Source organism: Amblyomma maculatum, chromosome 1 (assembly GCF_055883805.1).
Source record: "Amblyomma maculatum isolate TAMU_Amacu chromosome 1, ASM5588380v1, whole genome shotgun sequence".
NCBI classification, from domain to species: Eukaryota; Metazoa; Arthropoda; class Arachnida; order Ixodida; family Ixodidae; genus Amblyomma; species Amblyomma maculatum.
Genome location: NC_139344.1, coordinates 404,748,966 through 404,773,940, shown reverse-complemented (window position 1 = coordinate 404,773,940; position 24,975 = coordinate 404,748,966). Strand labels below are relative to the sequence as shown.

Here is a 24,975-nt window from a genome sequence, read left to right as displayed (position 1 = left end):
TAAATATGTAACTAACGTGACCAGTTTTGAAGTTACAAACGTTGGACATTTTTGGTATGTACAAATACCTGGCAAAAACATTAGTTATACAGATGTAGTATAATAGAAAAAATTCAGATAGGTGAGTCTGGGAGATAACCTAAATAAAATGCAACATAAGAAAAGCATTTCAAAAGATAGCAGGCAATCAGTCATAAATCTATTCACAAGTATGATTGAGGCCTAAGGGGAAGGGGAAGTGGGCGACATTAAGCGATAGTTTTCATTGTCTGGTTCCAGATGGCGCAACCATGCGTAAGCATGCGAAAAGTGGCTACTGAAAGCAATAATCAAGTAACATTAACAGTGATACCTACTAGAAACCAGCACTCGCGGAAACTACGACATCATCCATGTCATCAGTTTTTACTTAATGATGGAAAAATGTATGGATTCAGCAGCTCCAAGCGTCTTACCAATAATATGTCCCTTCTACTGCTCTACTACTGCTCAGCGTGCTGTATATCAGAGCTACAAATAGCCGTCTAGTCACATTGTCCTGTGGAACGAAAAATAAGATGGTTCGATTCTCAGTATGCCTTCATAATGGCTTCTGAGAACGCAGCACCACTAAAAAAAGTGGGGTGTGCTGGAGCAAATTTGTTCTTGAATGCTAGGCTTGTGGTTGCCCTTCAGGTAGCCGCCGAATCGGGCATTAAGAAAGCATCCGAAATACAATCTTCCAGAAAGTTTTCTCCTGTCAGAAGCTTGTTCTTAGGGATAAATTACTGGCCTCTGTACTGAACAATAAATTAATAGAATGATGTCCGGAGAAACGTTCACGTACGGACTGTAGGGAGAAGAAACACTCATTTGCCGTCAAACCACTGACCGTGAAAATTTACCTTTGAACTGTGAGCCGCTGAGTCTCTGCACACCACTCTGAGTTGAGGACATGTAGGAGAAATATTAAAACGAATTGGCTGCGCACACACAAAGAAGATTGTGTGGTTGCGCCCATTGTATTTGAAAACGGCAAGTGTATAGTTCTCGTATTGAGGGCCACTATTAAAAAGAAACAGAATAGCGCGCCTACCCTTATTTGGCGTTCTTGGGCTTTGCTGTCCCCCTGGCACTAAATTCTACCATAATCGTCAAAGAATGCCTATCGTCCTTGCTTATGAAGAACTGGCATTGGCTGAATGCACATGACGTAATCCCTTGGACATTACCGCGACCATGTATACGGCAGATCTGTTCAGTGGTGTCTCACCCTGATCAAGGCCTTGTCCAGTTCTTGGGCATGACATCTGTCGTTCATAGGAATCTGAGAAAGAAAAATGGACCTTGAGTTCAGGTGGGGCATTCATGAATATGAAGAAGTACGCCCCCCATCATCATCGTCATGCGAACTAGAGAACGTGGTATTTCCTCCGGAGACGGCGATCTACTATGACGCTCACTTCCACGTCTTCTCTCGAAGTTCGACTAATTCGACTAACGCGACTAAAAGTTCGACTAAGGAGCACCCCAGGGCTTTGTTCCCGCCCAGCAACTTTTTAACACACAAAAATGATTTTCAAAAGCCCATTTATAGTAAGGCTTGTCTTTATGTTGATAACTGAATTTCATATGAAGTTGCTAGTAGTTTAATAGTTCCGTTGGCAATTATCGCTTCCGAGACTACTTTGCAATGTATTGTGTTTGGAGTAAAAACTAGCAAATAGATGCTAATTTTAATAAAGTCACCCAAATGTCTTTCGGCACACAAATCTCCCTTCCCCTTTTTAGTTGCTATTTATGTGGGCTACCAACAGATAAAATTTCAGGGTATAATTGCATAACTTTATTTTCCCGCATAACATGTTACGGTTACATTGGTTACACGTGCAACGGAACAAAAAGTTAGGTGGACAATAGAGCCCCGCCTTCAGGCTATAACGCAGTACAGTGGCCTGCCGCCGGATAAGATAGGAACATCAGACTTCTGGTGGAATCAGGTGAGTATTCCAAACTAATTTGATATTAAAAAATACTTTCTGCCAAATGCCGTTCCCGTGCGAACTTTGAGCTTCAAGTATTCGATGGTTTAGCTGGGAGAAGCAATCTACGGCGCTCATGTAATTGTGCAACGCACTGTATGAGCGTCCCCGTTGAAACGGGGTGATGGCGGTTGCCACCATGCTCGGTTATGTCGCTTGCGGACTGCCACCTACCAGAACAGCGGCAAGCTCGTCGACAAAAGCCATGATTGGTCGCCATATTGAAGACGTCACGTAACCATGTGACGTCCATTGATCAGGTCATGTTGCCTTCTGACCTGATCGCTGGCGCTGATTGGTGGAGAGGTTTACGAACTCATCAGAGAATTTCGTCAAACATCCCTTATCTTTCTCCGCATGCTGACTCCAACGCTGGTGCATTAAAACAAAATATCTGCACACTTCTGGTTAATGCGATTAATCGAAACTTTTGTGCTTTAGTCTGGTAAGTCCAAGCAATCTGCGCTATAATGAGCAGAATTTATGGGGCGAAAAAATACTGATCTATTGGATACAAAGCAAGGCAGATATGCATTCCGGAAATGGTTTGGTTTGCGAGGTTTAACATCCCAAAGTGACTCAGGCTATGAGAGACGCCGTAGTGGAGCACTCCGAAAATTCCGACCACCTGGAGTTCTTTAACGTGCACTGGCATCGCACAGCACACAGACGCATCTCCGCTTCGCCTCCACCGAAAAGAAGCCGCCGAGGCTGGGATACGATCCCGCTGCCTTAGGCGCAGTAGTCGAGCGCCGTAACTGCTGCGCCACCTCGGCGGGTATGTACAGGGTCTTGAATATTTGGGGGCTGGGATTTAAAAAAATCATATGCAAAATCAGCTACACCATTCCAGCTGAAATGACTTTCACAAAGTAGCAAAATATCTTCTACGTTATCTGATAAGTGATTCAACATCGGTACTTGCCTAGATTTTCCGAAATCGAGAAAAAACTGCTCTCGGCGGCGTGCACAATTTTCGCAGAAGGGAGTCGAAAAGCTATTTTAACATGATGCGTCATCTGTCGAGCAGTGAGACAAGCTCCATCCCGGCCGTTGGTGCGCTTGCCTCGCTGCCCGACAGATGACGCACCATGTTAAAATAGCTTTTCGACTCTCTTCTGCGAAAATTGTGCAAGCCGCCGAGAGCAGGTTTTTCTCGATTTCGGAAAATCTAGGCAAGTACCAATGTTGAATCACTTATCAGATAACGTAGACGATATTTTGCTACTTTGTGAACGTTATTTCAGCTCGAATGGTGTAGTAGATTTTACATAGGAATGTTTTAAATCCCAGCCCCCAAATATTCAAAACCCTACATTTAAAATACATGTCTTACGAAGATGCGATGGTATAACAATGACGTAATGGTGGTGTAGTGAAGTCATAAAACAAGATGACGAGCTAGTGCACTTTGAGAAACAAAATTTAGCGGATGATTTTATGTCGAGGTTTTAAATATTGCCGTCAATGACTGTGAACAGTCAGGGTTTCTCAACTTTGGAAATGGGATGGTGCTAATGGCTCTGTCTTCGCGTAATCCTGAAGTGCTTGGCTGTGTAAGCGCATCGCAGCTCACCAGGGTAAGGCCAGCCTTGGCTGCGGCGAACTGGCAAATGATCCAGCGGTGGCAGGTGGGAGAGAGGAGGCCGATCCGCGACCCCGGCTCCAGGTCGAGAGATAGGAGGCCTTGTGCCACCCGATCAACCTGCACGCACAGAGTAGAGCGTTCATTTACCGTACGCCGTTTCCCTTGTCACACAGTGGTAGCTGCCACTTTTACCTTGCAGAATTATTTACGGACGCCACAACAGTTGACTCATAACATAAACACCTCCCAGCACGGGAGCCGCCGCGCTGCCAAAGGCACAGTATCACGGACTCAAAAATTCATATGGCTGTGCAGGCTGCATTGAGAAAATTTCGTCCCTGGCGGACCAGGAGCCATAAAATAAAAATAACGCAAGCTCTTCCAAAACACTATAAAATATTATGAATGTTAAATATAAATAAATAGAAGTGCGTCACCCCCATACTGTACTTCCACTCTTAACTTGAAAAGTCTGACTGCGGCGTTGTTTTTGCACATTAAGGGCGCCTACGACAACATTACACATCAGGCTAATATGGAAGCATTGCAAACCGCTGAGATTGGAGGCCGTATGTTCAGCTGGATACGCAGCTATTTATCAGAGAGGTCGCTTTTTATCCAGATTCAGGACGGACCAACCTCTTACAATGGTGCTCACGCGGAGTCCCACAGGGTAGGGTGTCGAGTCCAACCCTGTTTAACCTTGCTCTCATCAGCCTGGTCGATTTGCTGCCACAATCTGCTCAGATGTCTATCTATGCTGATGATTATGTGAAAACAGACTCGTTGACATATAGTTGTAGGCTCGTTTTATGCTTGGGGATAGCGCTAAATGTGAATAAGCCTCAGCGGAAAGCTAGTCTTTAAGGTCAAACTTTGGATCATATTAGGCGAAATACCACCCGGCATAGATGTAAAATCCAGCTTACCCAAGCCTTACGAACGACGTGCCTGCGTGGCCTAGGGGTAGCATGTCTGATTCGGAATGCAAATGACCCGGATGATTTTGTTTCCCCTCACTACGCAGTCTGATCGTAGAGCCCGATTGATTGATTGATTGATTGAAAACTTTATTTGTCTTTTGTAAGTTTGTTAGCGGTGGAGGTCGAGGCTTCTTCTGGAAGTCCGTCACCTCCCTGGCCGTGGTTGGGCCCCTAGTCCAGGGCTCCACTGAGTCGGGCCACCTCACTTGCGTGTGCTATGAGTGCCCTCTGGGCCTCTAGCTCGCAGCTGGTGAGCCGACTCTCCCATTGCTCCGCACTTGGTGTTTTCTGTTTGTGAAATGCATGATTTCTCTCGCATTCCCACGTGATGTGATATAGCGTTGGTTTTCATCCGCACCATGGGCAGCTGGCGCTATATTGTGTTGGAAAAATCTTGTTTAGTATGTGTAGGTTTGGGAAGGAGCCCGTTTGTAGTCTCCTCCATCCCGTGGCTTCTTCCTTGGTTAGTTGTTTGTGTGGCGGGGGGTAGTGGAACCTCAGCCCCTTATATAGGTTTAGTAGGTCTGAATATCTGTCTCCGCATCTGATCTGGGGGTCCTCCGGGGTGTGCGACGCTCCCGCTCGGCTGGTCATCCCTCGAGCTAGGTTGTCTGCCCCCTCGTTGCCCCTGATTCCCGCGTGGCTCGGTATCCAGATTATGTCTTGCTTTTGTGTCTCCTCCGAGGGCGCACCCTCTTTGAGGATCTTGAGTGCCGCACTGCTAGTTTGCAGATTCAGCCAAATCAGCCTTGTCACGTAGATGAGTGACATCGAACAAACCTAAGACGACCCAGTGTCCGGCCATGTCAGCTACCAGCTACCATCTGCCTGAGCCCGTTGTTTTTCGACGAATCCGACGTGCGATCTTTCTCGAAAACGGGGCTTTTAACGCTATCAAGTTCATACTTCAGCCGCTTATCTTCAAAATAAAAAAAAAATGCATACTAGGTGACGAAAGAGAGAGCGCACCGCTATAGAAGTCCGCTGAAGTCCATCTGAAGTTCACCTTGATTATGGGGTAAAATCCGTTTTTCAAATCCGCAAGGAACGCGTAGCGCCTATAGTGTCTAAGTTGTTAAATTATTTTAGTTGGAAAACGAACCTGGTGTTAAAACCGAGTCGTGAAGCTGGCATAAGTTTTCGGAATAAATCCAGAAATCTTTTTTAGGGTTGGCGGACCGCATCCCGCAACTCCGCGTGTTTCACACTTCGTACATGAAGCGAGAAAGAGCACAGTATCAATGTTGCAGTTAAGGTCGGCGCGTGTACCGCGTCTTAAGGAGGCGGCTGAGGAAATGTTGAGAGAGACGGTGACCTGGAATTGAAATTACTTGCGGGCGTAAATGCTAACAGAAGGGCCTCGCGCCATCTTGGTTGGGGGAAAACAGGTCGGACTGTACGAATTGCTGAACGTTTCTCTAGAAATAAACCTGCGCGAAAGGGACGCCTCGAACGTTCTTGTTTGTGTTCGGCCCATTACACGCAAATTCTTCTTCGGAAATTTCTGGCTTACGGCGCTCGAATTTTCAAGCCATCTTTCTTCCTCCCTTTAGTCGCATCAAGCACTCGGAGATTGTGAAGTTGAGCAGAGGTTGCTCTCCTGGACGTGCAGTGATTACCGACACTTGATCTCTAAGGTGAAAATCCGTAAGGCGACAAAGTGCTCGTTACAGATAAAGCAGCTGTTAGTTATCAGTGTGCCTCTTTGTCTTACTGTTTATTCTATTACTGATACCTCACGTGTCCCAGAAATACAATGCTAATTCACAGACAGTCGGGTGTTCAATGTCAGCCTTGAAGTGCAGTTGAATAGACGGTAGCAATCGCGAGATATTGTCGCAAAACAAAGATACACTAAAGTGTTTACTGTAAAAACGCGATTGCGATGACATGTGCACTAAAGACAGATAACGGCTCTGGGAGGGTCGATGTGACCATGTTAGCTTGATGTGCTGACAAAATAGCTGAAATATGGTTGCTGACATCTATGAATGCGAAAACATTATTGTCCAGCGGGAGAAACACTTTCGAGTTATGGTTTCCTTACGTAGTGAAATGATTTCTGCTGGCACCATATTTAGTGTGCATGAAATGCACGCGAAGCTGAGGAACCCTCTAGAGTCCTATTTCTCTGTCTTCCTCTCGCTCTCTGTAGGCCGCTATGGCCCAGTGGTTAGGACGCTCGGTAACTAATAAGGCCTCCATTACAGCACCTCTTTCTTCTTCCATTCCCATCCTGCTCCCTTTCCTCACAGTGCGGTTCAGGTGTGCACCATGTCAAACGGCAGGAGCTGCCAAATGGGACTGTCGTTTGAGATGAGTGGGTGGAACGGAATCGAGCCTTCCACACCCTATAGGCTGTGGAAGGCTCACTGCCCACTGTGTGAGAGGCACATTATTTTGTTTTTTTTTTTTTTTTTGGTAGCCTCACCATAATATATACGTGTGTCTTCACTGCCCATATATGAGCAGTGAAGACACACAGCCATTGCTCCACGCAGGCACGTTCGCATGGCTGGTTCAAAACGGGGCTTTAGAGATACCTCCCGGGGGTCAGTCGCATTAACTGCGTAGTTTATGGCTCTGCGCTGATGAATATGCGTGGGCCAATAGAGGCAAAAGGTGAGGGAGCGAGATAATGGGGGCAAAAATAAAGTCATTACTGATTAGATGAGTAGCAGAGTGCATGTTTGCGAGATCCTCAAGAGGTCGAGAGCCATTACAGATATCGCGTCGTGCCCTGAAAGGCGAACCTTAAGAACCTTAAGTCCCCCCCCCCCCCCCCCTTTCCTCTGCTGATTTTTGCGCCTTACCTTTCCTCAGATGGAAGTGGTGTTTTCTCGTATCACAGCACCATGACACTATAGGTTTTGGCGTAATTGGACATATGAGACTGCCGCCTTAAACATCAAACCGCGCATGAAAAAACTTTTGAGCAAGATGTCGAATCGCACTCTTTCAGGCTCGGTTCGGATTCGGGTTTATGGTTGTAGGGTTCAGTTCCGAGTTCGGCTCCGAAGCTATGCTCAGTTTCGGTTGGAACAGGAAAAATTGAATGACGATGAAGTTTCGTCAGCCTTGGCTGTTGATTCTTCTCTTTTCTCTGCAATGTTGCATTCTTCAAAGTATGGAACGTTTTATGCGAGATGTTTCGACTCGATCCGCTCGAATGCACTGTCCGCAGCGAGAACTATAGGAATGAAAGCGACAGATTCAAATAGATTGACAGTTATGTTGTTGGCCTAATGTCCTGTTGGTTATTTAAGGCTTGAACCACATTTCTTCATTTTCGATTTTGGATGTTTCATGCGTCATCCCTTTATGCATAAAAACGACGCTTGAAAACTGCTGCGTCGGATCGAGGTATAAAGCAGGCTATAAAATACAATGTAAAACAGTAGTTGAATGTTTGAACAAATCAATAGCACGATCTGCCCTGAAATACTTTTTTTTTTCGAACACCATCAATAGAGGCATTGTTTCGCGCACGACTAGATGCTAATAGGTGCTAAATTTGGAAGGGAGGTTGTGCCCTTCAGCGCCGTTTAATTGTGTGTGGCTCTTCATAAACAATATCAACGAAAAGAATCGTCAAGGTGTGCATAAAATATAAATAAGTTTTTGAAACGAAGTAAAACACTCCGGCGTTTACTCTGCTCAGAACTTACACCGGGCACATTAGACGTGCAGGGAGCTTGGTACAAACGGCGCGCCCGATGACGACGCATTCAGTGACTACGATTCAAATTTAAAACCGCTCGCGGTATTGAGCCAGGTCATGCAGTTACGCCTTAACTTCCGTATTTTACATTAGACAAAAACCTTTTACAACCACAGAATCAAACAATTTCTTTGAGGTCATCGTTTTGTGTTGCAGATCTTCTGGTACGTACGTCCCAGGCAGCACGCAGGATCGGCCCAATATTGGCAATGTACTCGTCCGATATAGGGCTGAGTATTACCAACGTATTATTGTCGACCATAAACCCTGACTGCTCATTGGAGGGTCAAATTCTAAAGTTAAAGCTCAGCTACTTTGGTCATCTGATGAGAAGAGAGGAGTCGCTGGAGAAAGATTTGATGTTGGGAAAGGTTGAGGGTCGCCGGAGAAGGGGTAGGCAGCGAACGCGATGGTTAGATGGCATTCTCGAGGCATTGCAGATGAAGCTATGTGATGTTAAGAAGATAGTGAGAGACCGGAAAGCGTGGCGTGACATGGTCCATAGGGTCACGAAGAGTCGGACACGACTGAACGCCTGAACTGAACTGATTACCAACGCATACCCAATATTGGGCCGGCAAGTTCTGCCTGAGACAGTGTTAATACCTTTGGGAACTCCTATTTATTCGCTGCCCGCCCAATTTTGCGATTAGATGTGCTTTAGATTTAATATCCTTCAGTTTGATTTGTATTTTCAGTATGAATTCTTATCTTTTTTTAACATGGCCAGAACTGTTGGCACGAACAAATTCTTTTTTTTTTTTTTTTTTTTTTTTTTTGCCGGGGATTGGATGTTTCCCGGGCAGTGTAATCTGCTTCCACCAGCAATGACTATTATTTAACTCATCTTAGCGCAATTTCATATGACTTACACGTCTGGTCCGACGTTGTGCAATGCCGATGACTGTGATTTTTTTTTTTTTGTTATAGCGGTAGTTTGCATATATGCTACCACGAAATCATGCATCTGCTGGAGTAAAAAAGTCATTTTTATTAAGGAAAAAGAAACTTGCAAATGTCTCTGATGGGCGGAAAATCTGTCCAGCCTATAATTACTAAGTTCTGAATAAGTCTCTGTCGTATGGGGTTATCGTGCCCGTCATTTTATGTGGAAGTGAAACGCGACGATTGAATGAACAATGCTCGGCAGAATGGTCGCGGAGGCCTTCTAAATGCATTAGTAGTGAGAGCTTATCTGGAGTGGAAATACGAAAGGGGTCGGGTATGGCAGATCGACTAAAGCGCATCGGCAGTTAAGGATCAGGGACAATCCAAATCTACAGTGGTCCTTTCGCCGAACAACCCATCTTCGTACATTGCTTGGAGGCAAGGGCCTTATCATCGTTCTCTCTTGAACTTTATTACAATAGCCAACCTTTCTTCTTTCATTTGATACCCCTTTACATATTTCTTTATGCCCCGAGGCAATAAACAACGCTATTAATAAAATCCAAAGCTGCCTCATGACTACAAAGTCGCAGCGATTCTGCTACTTTGGGGTGGAGACGCGGTTATAAAATGTTGTTATGAGAACGTCGCCGGATAGAGCAGCGGATTGAAGCAATGTTTAGAAGAATCCGCAAAAGGCTCTGAAAATTTTACTGACGTGTTAAACCTATCAAGCACTGCCACGCGGCTAGGAAGGAAATGTCTATAGCTGCATGCGGATTGAAGCAATGTTTAGAAGAATCCGCAAAAGGCTCTGAAAATTTTACTGACGTGTTAAACCCATCAAGCACTGCCACGCGGCTAGGAAGGAAATGTCTATAGCTGCATGCGGATTGAAGCAATGTTTAGAAGAATCCGCAAAAGGCTCTGAAAATTTTACTGACGTGTTAAACCCATCAAGCACTGCCACGCGGCTAGGAAGGAAATGTCTATAGCTGCATGCGGATTGAAGCAATGTTTAGAAGAATCCGCAAAAGGCTCTGAAAATTTTACTGACGTGTTAAACCCATCAAGCACTGCCACGCGGCTAGGAAGGAAATGTCTATAGCTGCATGCGGATTGAAGCAATGTTTAGAAGAATCCGCAAAAGGCTCTGAAAATTTTACTGACGTGTTAAACCCATCAAGCACTGCCACGCGGCTAGGAAGGAAATGTCTATAGCTGCATGCGGATTGAAGCAATGTTTAGAAGAATCCGCAAAAGGCTCTGAAAATTTTACTGACGTGTTAAACCCATCAAGCACTGCCACGCGGCTAGGAAGGAAATGTCTATAGCTGCATGCGGATTGAAGCAATGTTTAGAAGAATCCGCAAAAGGCTCTGAAAATTTTACTGACGTGTTAAACCCATCAAGCACTGCCACGCGGGTAGGAAGGAAATGTCTATAGCTGCATGCGGATTGAAGCAATGTTTAGAAGAATCCGCAAAAGGCTCTGAAAATTTTACTGACGTGTTAAACCCATCAAGCACTGCCACGCGGCTAGGAAGGAAATGTCTATAGCTGCATGCGGATTGAAGCAATGTTTAGAAGAATCCGCAAAAGGCTCTGAAAATTTTACTGACGTGTTAAACCCATCAAGCACTGCCACGCGGCTAGGAAGGAAATGTCTATAGCTGCATGCGGATTGAAGCAATGTTTAGAAGAATCCGCAAAAGGCTCTGAAAATTTTACTGACGTGTTAAACCCATCAAGCACTGCCACGCGGCTAGGAAGGAAATGTCTATAGCTGCATGCGGATTGAAGCAATGTTTAGAAGAATCCGCAAAAGGCTCTGAAAATTTTACTGACGTGTTAAACCCATCAAGCACTGCCACGCGGCTAGGAAGGAAATGTCTATAGCTGCATGCGGATTGAAGCAATGTTTAGAAGAATCCGCAAAAGGCTCTGAAAATTTTACTGACGTGTTAAACCCATCAAGCACTGCCACGCGGCTAGGAAGGAAATGTCTATAGCTGCATGCGGATTGAAGCAATGTTTAGAAGAATCCGCAAAAGGCTCTGAAAATTTTACTGACGTGTTAAACCCATCAAGCACTGCCACGCGGCTAGGAAGGAAATGTCTATAGCTGCATGCGGATTGAAGCAATGTTTAGAAGAATCCGCAAAAGGCTCTGAAAATTTTACTGACGTGTTAAACCCATCAAGCACTGCCACGCGGCTAGGAAGGAAATGTCTATAGCTGTATGCGGATTGAAGCAATGTTTAGAAGAATCCGCAAAAGGCTCTGAAAATTTTACTGACGTGTTAAACCCATCAAGCACTGCCACGCGGCTAGGAAGGAAATGTCTATAGCTGCATGCGCCAGAAACTTCACCGGTGAAGAAAAACTTGACCTGGTCCGTGGATAATGCCCTGCACCATCGCAATTCCACGGCAGTTCTCATACATCACTATTTGAAAGTACGGCTCCTGAATACAATGCTTTCAATGGTGCACATATTTCGGCCTTTGATGACCATATGTCTGATCCCTTGCAGGGTATGGAATGTTTGGTTTATGGTGTTTGATGTCCCAAAGCGACATGGATTCCGAGGGACGCCGTAACGAAGGGCTCTGTTAAGTTTGAGCCCTTGGGGCTCTTTAAAGTGTACTGATGCCACACAGTACAAGGGTGCCTGGTGTTTCGCTTCCATCGAACGCCTTCGTCAAGGCCGGGGTCAAATCCGTCTATCCGCAGTTCGCTGTCGAGCACCCTAAACACTGAGCCATCGGGGCGGTGCTACCGCTTAGCAGTTTATTATTTATTTATTTATAAGATACTGCAGGCGAAAGGCCCAGGCAGGAGGGACATACAAGACGTAGAGTACGGTGAAATACAAGCACAAGATACATAAACTGGAGCAATGGTGCGTGATCAGGGCACAGAAGTAAAAAAAAAATGAATTGATGTGGTGCTACAAAAACAAAAGACATAAGGATAACATCAATCATTTGATTGCAGCACACTGTCAATGGAGTCAAGCGAGTGAAGGCAATACTCAGGTAAACCATTCCAGTCATAAACAGTCCGGGGAAAAAGCATACACACTCTAAGAAAAAAAAGGACTAAAAGGGGTAGGGAGGTTAGTCTTTTTGGGGACCAACTGGTTTGCCACAGCCATTAATCCTTTCGGAGGCCAACTGCATGGGGATAAACAATTAGTGTCCGAAGGATGAACTGCACGAGGAGGAACGGTTGCTCCTTGCAGATGCTCCCCGAGACAAACATTTGATCATTGAAAATGATCCTAAGGAGAGAACATGTAGTACTCTTCGCCAGGAGAAAAAGAGGCCTCGGATAAAAAGTAAAAGCTAAAAAGTAACGAAGGAGCTCAAGAACATTAAACAAAAACTAAATAAAAGAAAAAAAAAATTAAAACTAAGAGAAACAAATTCGCCATTAGCGCGCTTCGAACTCGGTACCTTAAACTCAGCAGCTTGCTACGCTAACGCTACGCTATGCTACGCTAACCATTTTTTTCTTTTTTTTTTCAGCATAGTCTTTATTACATGCTTTTAAATTCAGCGTAGAGCTATATACATTATTTACAGAGTAATCAGCCTGTAGGCGAAAAGTCCAATTGAAACATACAACACAACACCCCACAACTAGAATACGACTTAGCACAACTTCACTAAAACGGTGGCAAGGAAAGACAACACATCAACAATGGCAGCCAGTCCGGTTGATAGTCACTATCTTCTTAAGTGTCTCTAAGCTGGTGCACCATCTGGTCGAAATGAGTAGCGGGGGAGACTAGAGGCTCAGCATTCCGATCCAACATACGCGTTTTCCACAGGCTGTGCAGTCCAAGGAGGAAAATCATGTCAAAGGGTTCGTGGTCATGTTCAGTGGTTATCAAGTAACGCACACTGTGGGAATTCAAAATAAAGTCTTTCTTCAATGTTCTTTGCAGAACGTCCCAAAATTATATTGCATCTTTGCAGGCAATAAAACAGTGTTCGATGGTTTCAGGTGTATCACATAACCGACAATTAACCGACGAAACTAAAATATTTTTCTGAAGCCACACTTTAACAGGCAAAACCTCGGCATGAAGTTTAAAAAAAAAAAGAAAACGTTTTAGTAGAAGGCGAGATCGGCATTTTGCGCACCCGTTTTAACGCATCATGCCCTATACACTTAGAATAGAGTGAACGATATAAGGGAGGCGGGAACAACATAGATATCAATTCTTGGTATAAATTTTTCCGTGAAAGAAAGAATAAGTACTCATAAGAGAAGCGAACTGCCAGAAAACGCGCTGAATCGTAAACTTCTTTCATAAAGCCAAATAATAAGGGCCGATCGGTAAAATTGGAAGAGACCGCTAAGTTTGGAAGATAGTTCACAAGGTTAGTTTGCAGGGATGCTCTGGTAATTGGATGGGAGCTATTACGAAAAAAGAAGAAACGGGCAACTATCTGTCTGACATAGAGATGTGTCAAACCTATTCCGCCAGCAGAAACAGGCCTGAATAAGTTATCGCGCAGCATAGGCTCAAAATTTGACCGCCACATGAACGTCGCAAACGTTCGGTGAAAACTGTGGATGTAATTCCTCGCGCGATGGAGTACCTGTAAAACATAATAAAGTTTTGTAGCCAGAAACATGTTACATGCCTGTCCTCGGCCAAAAATTGATAGGCGGTGCGGAACAAAAGTCAGAGCATAGCTTTTGAGTGCCGTGACCCGCTCTTTCCACAGTAACGCCCACTAAACTTGAATGCATGAAAGGGAACTCCAATGTATTTAGGGGGAACACGAGACCATTCAATTCCAGCATAATGAGTCGGCATTGCTCCCCATGAACCGAACCACGGACGCGAACTTTTAGACTTATTCATTCGAGCGCCAGATACAATGCCAAAGTGCTCAATGGTGGTTATAATTTTGTCAATGCTGGGTTTGTCTGTGCAGAAAAACGCCAAATCGTCGGCTACGCAAGCACTTTGACTTCATTACTGAAGGCAACATAATCACGGATACGGTGGTTTTGCAGTACACTAAAACAAAGTGGCTCTAGGTAGAGGGCAAAGAGTAGCGGTGACATAGGACAGCCTTGCTTCACGGGTGTTCGAAATAGCACAGGCTCTGAGAGGTGACCATTAACAATCAAGCGAGTGGAACAGTTGTCGTAACAAAGTTGCACCCCTTTCAGTACAGTTGATCCAACATTTGCACGCTCGAGAAGAGAAAATAGAAACGAATGCCGGATACGATCAAATGCCTTCGCAAGGTCAATCTGGAGTAGAGCAAGCTCCTCATAAGAGCCAGAGCAAGGTTCAAGAATTGTACGTGCAATATGTATGTTATTTTGTACGGAGCGTCCCCTCAAGCCACACGTCTGATGAGGGCCAATGAGAACCGTCATGGCATACTGTAAACGATTTGATAGTACTTTCGCAAAAATTTTGTAGTCCACATTTGCCAACGTGATTGGCCCGTAGCCATCCACTGAGAGCAATTTTTCTTTATCCGTACTCTTTGGAATTAAGACTGTGTGATTCCTACTAAAGGACTGAGGAAGGACCCCCACATCAAAACTTAAAGCGAAAATCTGCAGCAAGACAGGGCTCAGCAAAGGTTTAAAAGCTTTGTAAAACTCGCATGGTATACCATCAGGGCCAGGCTCAGCAAAGGTTTAAAAGTTTTGTAAAACTCGCATGATATGCCATCAGGGCCAGGTGTTTTAGAGAGGGGTAACTGGTCAATTGCGCGTTCTATTTCTTCCAACGTGACAGGACCATCGATAAGAGCACACTTATCATCTGATAAAGGCGTTATAAGAGCTTTGAAGTTAGCTAGTAGATCCGAATTAGAAGTATACCAGAAGCATCACTGAACAGTGTCGTGTAATAGCTCACAAACACAGAGATGATGTCACACGTTTTCGTTACTAGGGTGCCATTGGGCATCATTCCCGGTATCAATTTGGCAGTAGCATAACGGTGCTAATCAAGTAGAGCTTATCGCGTAGGGGTTTCAGAGTGCAAAGCACGATTTGTGCGAGATCGAACTCGGGCACCCCTGTATCTTTTAGCATCCTGTTTTTATAGGTCACACTTTACCCTAGCAATTTCGTCTAAATATACTCCATGTTCCTCACTTTCTAATTCATAGAGGCTATACAAACTCTCATGCAATGTCCTCTCTTGAAATTTCCTGTAAAATGACCGAACAGACCTTTCTTTATTGCATGGCAAAACTTCCGCAAAAAAAAGGAAAAACTCCACTTACCTAAATTTGTCGATGTCTAAAGTTATCGGGCTGCTTAATACGAGCCCTCCATATCCCTAGCCCGACAATGCACCATTATCAAAACATGAAAATTCTGGGAGACAAACACATGCATCTAGATACGGCATCCAGTTTGGACATTCTTCACGTGCAGCATACATACTCCTCACCAAAGCACACTGCTCTCGAAACACGCCGAGAATTGGGATCCATTGAAATATTTTTGCATGTTATGTCATGACCGCGTTTATAAGGTTGGAACTTCATGTTTCGAAGTGTACAGACCCGTTGCTGCCGCTCTAACAATTACAACTTCTTGATCATTGGAGCTTGCCGCTTCCTCTCTCGACTTGCAACTAATGTTCTGGATGTCTGTGCGCACTATTGTGAGCGCTGGTATTATTTTAACATGAGCAGTTTGACATCGTTGGAAAATTTAACAGCGCCGGCTCTTCGGTGGTGCACTGCTACCGTGGGCGTAATTTTCGCTGAACACGGAGCTGTAGCACAAACCTTCAAGGAAAAAAGTGCGACCAAGCTTCAATACTGGCAAGCGCAGCAGCGACGACTCTGATTTGCTGGTATCTAAATCTTATTTGTATATGTAAACATTCTGGGAAGCGTTGCGATGACCGAGGGCTTGGCTGGTTTATACGCAGAGCAAGAAGGAGCACAAAAGCTTGAGAAACACTCAAATTATTATGCATCAAAAGCTCTGTATGTTGTTTTTTCTGTCGTGGGCCCATCTCTCGGTAAGCTACTATCTTCCTCGTTTTATTTTTTTTTTCCTTTCTGCTGTTTATACTGGGCCGCGGTGCACGTTACGCTCCCTAATGCGTAGGCCCTGTTTGGAACCTGCGATTGAGTCTGCATTGAACATTTTGGCAGTAATCATTGTGTTAGAGTGCCCTCAAGATCAGCTGTGAAATTTGTCATGCGTGGTAGCCCACATTATTCAAATCCAGTTTTAGTTGTACGTTAATCGTCAGTGTGTCATGAGATATCAGAGGTGCGACGATCGTGGTCTCTCTCGAAATGCTCGAAACGACCTATCGAAACATAGCAACTCTAGAAAAAAGATACTGCCTTTGTTTTCTTACAGGTGCGCAGCGACTTCGTAGCAAAAATTTGCTATACTTGAACCATATTTTTCATAAGCGAATTATTTCTCGCCTTCCAGTTTTCGGACTTCCGACTATTTCAAAGCGATACTGAGATTAGTGCGGCCCCAGAGCACATACAGCACTTCTCCCAGTGCATCGCGGACGTCAGCGACACACCGAGCGTCAAAAAGCTAATTCTAGCACGTAGTATGCAATTCCAGCAACATAGTATGCACGTTTTGTCCATCGAGCCAGAAACACATTCCCTGCAGCTGAAACGCGCGACGAGAGAGGTGGTAAAGGAGGCCAGGGATCAAGTGAACAGTTCGTCTTTCCATTCCTCCTCTTTTTAGTCTTTTTCGAGCCAGGACTAGACATTAATCCTCCAAATTTGCACATGGCAGGCTTCTCGCCGCAGTTGCTCCTCTCGCGGAGTAACGGCTCGAGATTTGAGGACCAAAGTGGACGTTTTGAACGAGAACATCTTTGGCGGAACTCCGCCTGGTTGGGTACTTGAAACAAAAGTTGAGAAACACTGCTCCGAGCGCCCAGCCTCGTACATCGGCGAAACGAAAAATCTCAGCCGGCGGATTTTACAGCACAAAAATGACGTCCGGCAATTCAACTCGGAAAGCAATCGCCTCGCCGAGCACTGCGAATGCGGCGACCACAAAATCGCCTTTGAGGAGGTGAGCATACTTGATGTGGAGACCAACCCTTTCAAAAGACGTCACGTCGAGTCGTGGTTCATCCGGCTGACAGCTGCAACAGCGAACAGGAATCCGGGAGCTGCCTGCTACTGCGGGCCTCGAACTTTAGTCGCCCCTGAGGAAGGGACCGAGTTGGTCCAGAAACGTCGGGTTCTAATAAATAATTTGTTTGGTGATAAGCGTTTCTCAAAGTGAACGTTACTCCCCACTTCAGCCGGTTTTTTTTTTCTTAGAGTGCAGGAGCCTTTCCAGACGGCCTGAAACTTGGATGGGTGGCCGTTTCCCATAAGAGTGGTGCGCTTGATGACGTAAGCAATTACAGATTAATTTCAATTCGAGCTACATTAGGGCGGCAACGTTAAATGCCCTACTCTCTAGGAAATCCAGCGCGGGCTCTGAAGCGAAAGTCCCGAACATGATTCGGGCAGGCAACAGGTGACATCGCCGGGCACTCATCCGTCAGTGGGCTGTGTGAAATCAGGACACGACATGAAGTGGTCGAGATGGCCACTAACTCAGATTGCTTGCTTTAGATGAGTGGGTGAGAAGGAAGTCGAACCCGCCAGAATAATCGGATCATGAGTGCGACGCGCTACCCTTGGACGACACAGGCACCTTCGCATGACTTCGTTAAAGCGTAGCCTTTCCCCCCTAGAGGCGTTTATGTTGCCGGCAATAGAGGTACATATTAAGTAAGTAAGGAGTAAATGAGAGCCGCAAGTAGAAGCTGGTGAAACATTCGCGTCATAGCCTTAAAGGCGGAGCTTTTTTTTTTTTTTTTTAACTGCTGTAAGAATAATAAAGTGCGTCTAAATAATTTCGCAAATGAAAGGGAGTTTCTTGTTACGAGAGCAACATGCTTTTTGTTCAAGAACTTAGGCAGAAATACATGCATGGTAAGTATCTTGATTTCACAAAAGCCTTTAATTTTATTATGCACAGAAATTTCTAAACATCTATTTATAGTTACATCCATGGCGTTACATATGGCGTTCCATAAGGTTCTATGACCACATATTTATTAATGACGGTTTAAAATAATAATATTGTCCATATAATCAATATACAGTCTTTGTCAAAAGTTTAGAGCCGTGTAGTGGCGATCCTTTAGCATTCATCGATGTACTTCCCGTTGCACAAGGTATGAGAAAAATTGTTCGTACCTTCAGCCGACTAGAAACACTGGGAATGCATGACGAGCTACATGGTGTGGCTCGGAATTAAACCCTCTGGTTTCTGAATTCTGCACAAAGACTGTAACTGATCTTATAGTGAACGCGGTTGAGACAAGCTTGTTTCTTTTCTTTTTTCTTCTGGGAAACATTTATCTGCTTTTAAAATCACGGCGAAGGACTGGAAAATGAAACTGTCGTCTCCACTCAGATTAATCTGCTCAAACTAAGTTAAATTTCATTTGCACTGTTCAAACCGCGCAATAAGCTGTATATTGCTCCTCGAACACGAACGCTTTTGTTTTTTTTTTCATTTATAGGTTATTAGGCGAATCTTTTTAGAAAAGTCCCAGCTGGACTGTTATAAATAAGTTTCACGCAGATATCCTTAGGTCTATTGTCATATTGCATAATATATGACTTTGGCTCCCAGCTGGCCTAACCATTAATTATATTCTGCTTGAGTTCATCCACAGCTACATTGCTGCATTTTATTTTGTTGCATTACCACCTAAGCAATCTTACGCAGGTTTGAGGCTCTGCAACAAAAAAAAAAAAAGAAGAAAAGGGCACTACGGTGCATAAGAAAACTAACTTGGATTATGCATACAAACGTTTTAAGCATAGTTTGCTGAAGATAAATGAAATACTTAAACTGCAACGTCCAGTCCATATCCTCAATGGAACAAAAAGGTGATCACGCTTTCTTTCCAGCTTCTTATTTGCATAGTAACAAACCGTAGAATTCCAGTCATTGCGCTTTCGAAACTTTCTTGGTAGTGAACTGTTGTGCTCAGACACTTATATTTATACCCGAATTACAAGAAGAGACTACGGTATAGCGTAATGTTGATGCTTCTTATGTTCGCTTTAAACAACCTTCTGTCCTGGTCACTGCCAATGTGAATTCTGATATCTTTGCCGCAAGAGGCTTTCTTTTTTTTTTTTTTTTTTTTTGCTAAAAATTTGCGACTGTACAAGATCTTGAAAAGGTTGCATCACACGTCTTCGATATTTAGAAACACTCACGTGACACTTTAGATACGCGATATGTGAGAGGAGTATATCGAAATCTGAAGCTCACTGTCCACAAACAGCACTGGGGCCGGCGGCAATACGAGGCCGACGGCACTCGCCACGAACCGCAAGGACTGCGGTCTCTGTACACAGCAGGGAAGGACGTCGCGTGTAGTCGCGTTTGTGAAATCCTCTCTGCGCTCGGTTGCTTTCGCCCTCGGAAAGAGCACCCATCACCCAGGCAACGCTATTTACACTGGTCGGGTAACCTTGCCATAAAGACGAATGCAACGTCGTTTCGAGAGTCCTGTTAGCGGACGCCCGGCCTATAGCGCGAATTCAAAGGCAACTTTTTACCACGCACTAATGCAGCAGTGACGTCAAAAGAACAGAGCACTTAATGCATTGGTGTTGATGGTGACATTGAAAACACATTCGTTAGAGGGATCTAAAGAACTGGCAGGGGTCATCTCTGTTAAATCGATTATCTCTTCAAGCCATAGCGCAAATTTAGACACGGACGACACAGATAGAGACGGGACAGGCGCTATATACATGCGCTGTTACACAAATATTTAGGGGAAACCCCAGCGTGTAGTAGATTTCTAATAAGGGAGTATTTACTCATTATCATCGACCCAAGAGCAGCCATACGGCTGCAAAAGAAAGCTATACAGCTTTCTCAGAAACTTCGTAGTTAAAGAAAAAAATTCTCTAGTTGCCCTTTGGTGATGACCTTTCGTCGCTGGAGTGCAGCAGTGTAGTGCAGTGTCAGTCTTAAGTATGTTATACGCTCCATCGGCATGGCTGCGAGCCACGTGGTCCGTTCAGCTTCATGGGTCAAGGACCTGCTTATATGGGAAGGGATCATGTGTTTGTGCTTTCTTGTGTCTGTGTGTTCCGTCCTTTGCGCTGTTTCCTAAATATAAAAAAATCATGTACAACTGCGCATCGTTTCAACTTACTGCAGATGAGGAGATGTATGTCGGTGGTGAGGAGCAAGAGCTATCCGGTATGGTGGCCGCGGGAAGAGTTCATTCAAAAATGAGGACATCGTCTGGCCACCGCAATCCTGGAGATGACGTTCCAAAAGCCATTCTCCAAAATAAGCTTTGACCACAGAATTTCAAGTCGCTATACCTTAACGTAGGGAGTTTTCGCAATCGTCAAGGGCAATACCTTTTACGGCATTACAAAAAAATGCAATGTCAGGGTGGCAGCCATTAAGAAAACCAATCTGTTGTCTGATGAGAATGCGGAAGCGGCCCTCGAGCATCTTTTGCCAATATTCAATGTTATCATTAGCCACTCGGAAATCTTATCCGTAGGCTGCATGCTATTCCTGGCCAACACATTGGATATTACTGCCATGTCATATTGCATAGACGACGATGAGCGATATATATTCTATGACCTCGCAATTTTGGGCGTTAAACGGATAATTAATTGTGTTTATGCTCCTGTAAAGCCGCAATACAGAAAGCTATTTTTTCTCTCATTGGTAGGCCATTTATTTACAGATCGTAAAATTATACTCCTGGGATATATTAATTGTGTTTGCAGAGATGAAGACTGATTAGTGTTAAGTAGGCGCTGTCACATATAATGCTGCTTTACTTACTGGCTTATGTTCTGAACACAGCCTTGTGGATGCTGGGCATGATAAGGGTGATAATATCCATTTTAAATTTTCATCGTTTTTTTAGTGCTTGTTTTGACAGGCTTCTCTCCCCAGACGCGTTAGCTACATTTTCTGATTAGCGGGTGAGGCCCATTATCTTCGTGATTAATACATGGTGTCTGTTCAGATAGAAAAGTACAGTAAGTGCTTATAGTACACCGTCGATGGGGGCTGTGTAAAATGAATAACTGTCTCCTGTTAGACGTAATCTTTCAGCCTGGTATAATTATTTGCCTGAAAGACGCTTGGTCGCGCATGAATCTCTCTATATTTCAGTAGTCGGATTTATTTAAACAGGAGACAAAGAGTTTGACCATTGAAACCTCAGCAAGAACCGCATTCCTAAAGAGGCATCAGCTTCATGAGCTAGGCATGCTTTAATTGACTTACATGAGCATGAGAGAATTAACCCTGGTGCCTATGCACAGGAAATAACGCCAAAGCAGAGCTGCAGTGTGCAACAGAGAGATATAGGCGGGCCTTAGTAAGGTCTAGATTCAATAGATTTCTCGATGAACAATCATATCGACGGCCTTGGAGAGATGAAAAGCAGACTGCGTTCGCGAAGGAACTATTAGAAATTCAATATGGCGGCTGCACGCACAGGGATGCACATGAAATGCCTGGTCTTTCTTTGTCTATTGCCGGAGGCTCTTCGGGATCTGTGGGGGCCAAAATGGGAGATCAGATTAAAGCTGTTCGCTAGATGTGTTTCCTTGAATCGATGATGAGCAGCGTCGTGTAGTCATATCACCTTGGACGAGAATAGATCTGAGATTTCTAGACTACAGGATCAGAAATCTCCTGACTTGGATGCATTACTGAGTGAGTTATATAAAATATTTTCGTCTTGGCTTATTTTGCTGGAAGTGCTTCAGGCATCGTATGGCGCTGGGTTTCTGCCTCCCACTTTCTATTTTGGGCATATATGTCAGTACCAAAAAGCGGAGGCAATAATTTTCCTCTAATGAAGATTACAAACTTTTTGCTTAGGTTCTTTTTGCCCGCATTCAGTTAGTGATCGCTAACTTAATCTGATTGCACCAGGTATGTGGTATCAGAGGCCGCAGTATCTAAACCCATATCCATATTGCACATTCGGTATTGTAGACGGTATCAGATAAGGCTGGCCTAGTAGCTATAATACATAGGAAACTTGCGAAGGCGTTTGATAAAGTCCGTGACGATTTCTTGTTCGCGATATTGCAAATATTGGTGATATTTCGCTCAAGGGCATAATGCTGTGCTATAACGAGCCCCTACAAGGATAATAGTTAGCCAAGAGGTAGCATATTTTACTGAAAACATTTTTCTCAAGGTTGACCATCCAGCTGGTGCTGGAGCGGCGTACACACTGTAGTCAGAGCAGTGGCAAAACGCACCTGTTGATCAAACTGGGCGAAGCTGAGCGACACATTCTCGGCGGGGAAGTGCAGGGCGGCCCTGTCGGGCCACTGGCGTGCAGCCTTGGCGCAGGCATCACCAAGCGAGTCCTGTTTTAGAGGTGGTTGTGAGGCACCGGCCAAATGGCTGCAGCCGCGGGCCGCGGTCCGCTGGATGAGCGCTCTGAGGAGTCCCATGGCCCTACTGGGACGACGGCCGATTTGCGGCAGCTTAACAGCGGCTCCGATAAGGATAGCGTCCCTTTGTTGTCTGCACGTTGCACGATAAGAGTCGCAAGGCCACGTTCGTGCTGAAAAAAGCTTCCTGTATCCAACTTCTTGAGCTCAAGTTGTCTTGAATGTTGGCATGTAGTACATACTACAACTCGCTTAAGGTCGTATTTAACATTTTGCTTTATGGCCTCTATATTATTTCATGGGCTGAAGTAAATTGTGCTTAGTATTATACACGCGTACTGTGCTGGAACATTACGTGGCTTTTCTTTTTTTCGTGGACTGAACGATGAAGTGCGCACGAGTGAATAAATTGTAGTTGTGACGCCTGGACCTGAGCCAGCTCAAATACCGCTGGAGCGCGCTCAGGCTACCGAAAGAAAAATCAACGCTTTTTTACCGAGGCATCTCTTTTAGATCTCCGACGCAAAACGACGAAAACTAACATGGTGTCCTTTCTTGCCTTCAAACTAGCTCAACGGTATGCGGCTAGAGTGATGACTCCCTCTGGGCATTGAGTGAAGTGTTTCTTTAAGTGTTATTTAGTTGAGTACGTAGGCAGAAGGCTTACGACGAAAGCTTTACAGCCAGACAATGAAACAAGGTCTGTGATATGCACGCGCTGGCCGCACCGATATCCTGGATTGCCGGCAACGGGAGGTCTTTTTTTATACTGTCGTTGCTAACGGCGCAGTTTCAGTAGATATTTCCTTGCTGAATCGCATAATGCATCTTCCACAGCGAGGTTAAGCAGTGCCTACAGGACGTATGATGTTGCAACTAGAGTTATTCGTAACCGGTTGCCAGCAGCTAAGTACTCCTAATCAACGACAGTTTCCTCTAATTTGAGATCGTTCGATTATTTTTCGCAAAGCTGATATTCCTGACGACTCCGTTACTTTTTGTGTTGTGAATTATTCATGTATCCAACTCTTCGATACTGAGAACCTTCAAAGGGCGTCGAACTCAGCTGCCGCTAGCAGCCAGGTTTGCTTCGTGAAAGAGCATCAAAGCTAGCATCGAAGCAACGCACGCTGGCATGTTTAGTCTACGACCTGGTTACCGCCGTCTCCTACGGTAATTTGCTTCTCGATAAATATCACGCGTACGCTCTCTAGCAACGTCCGCAGTAATGAATGCCGCTACAGGTGCAAAATTATCAGAAATTTTGGTTTGTTACAAAGTCGTTTATTTTTTAATCTTGTTTGGGGGGAAAATGGAAATATTTGAAAAAGACACATGAAAAACAAAACCAAAAGCAGAGTAGATGAAAAGCGAAAACCTTAATATTGCATTTAAACTTATCAGATCAATCATAAGCAAACTTTGCCTGTGAGACAAATGCTCGTGGTGCTTGCGATACGCGTAAATCACTTTCAACAGTCCCCCTGAGGCTCCTTTCATGCATGCTGCTGCTATTGAAAGCCAATACCCTAAGGCGGTTCTGTCACCTTTGTCACCTCTACAGCAACGTACACAGCAGTACGTCGATTTTTGCCTCTTTCGGCTGATCAGTAGAAAAAGGGTTCTGGCGTAATCAACATTAATTCTCGAGTGCCTTGGTAGGAATAAGAGTTCATGATTCTGTCAAATTTATCAGACAAGAAGTATTTCTTAATGTCTATCCTGAGCGAAGCATCAATCACTTGTACTTATAGTAGAGAAAAGCTCCACTCAGAAGGTTTTGAGAAGTTTGAGCTGTGTTAATTTAGCTTTGCAGCTCTGGATTGGCACGGCCTAGAAGAGACGGTGTTTTCGTTAATGGACGCCGTTCTTTGCCTATGCAAAGTACCGTTTTATTGGTTTGAATCGATGACTGCACTGATAAACAATCCCGATGCTTGCATTTATTTAACTGATTGACGTAAATTGCCTTCATGCTAAGCTGGAATATTTTACTCGACAAAGATGCGCGGTGAAAGTTGTCGAGAAATTCACGATCAACAAACTTTACAGTTCTCGCATACCTCTCGATTTTTCCAGATGTCGCCATTTCACACACTGAAAGCGTTTCCAGGCCTATAACCACGAGCGAACGCTTTTCAGTATTTACAACACTATACCATACTAACAGACTCTCGTGCGTTATGAGTGCTTGCTTGTGTTCGGCCTGTGAAAGTACACATGGCAAGACTATGCAGTCGTATCAGTTGAAGTTTTTGCCTTGTTGCGTCTAACTTCAAATAAAGGGCAACAC

The 24,975-nt window shown here is 44.5% G+C and overlaps 1 protein-coding gene across 1 annotated transcript in view; it reads right to left on the bottom strand.

Annotated features, from left to right (window-relative positions):
* Positions 1-22,742, bottom strand: part of LOC146208726 (medium-chain acyl-CoA ligase ACSF2, mitochondrial-like) — a 70,973-nt gene extending 48,231 nt beyond the window's left edge. The window contains exons 1-3 of the mRNA XM_084587317.1: positions 22,545-22,742; positions 3,598-3,726; positions 1,253-1,306 (exon numbers count right to left, since the gene is read on the bottom strand). Of these exons, the coding sequence (XP_084443443.1) occupies positions 1,253-1,306; positions 3,598-3,726; positions 22,545-22,742 (381 nt within the window). The remainder of the gene's footprint in view (positions 1-1,252; positions 1,307-3,597; positions 3,727-22,544) is intronic.
* Positions 22,743-24,975: the final 2,233 nt, after the last annotated feature.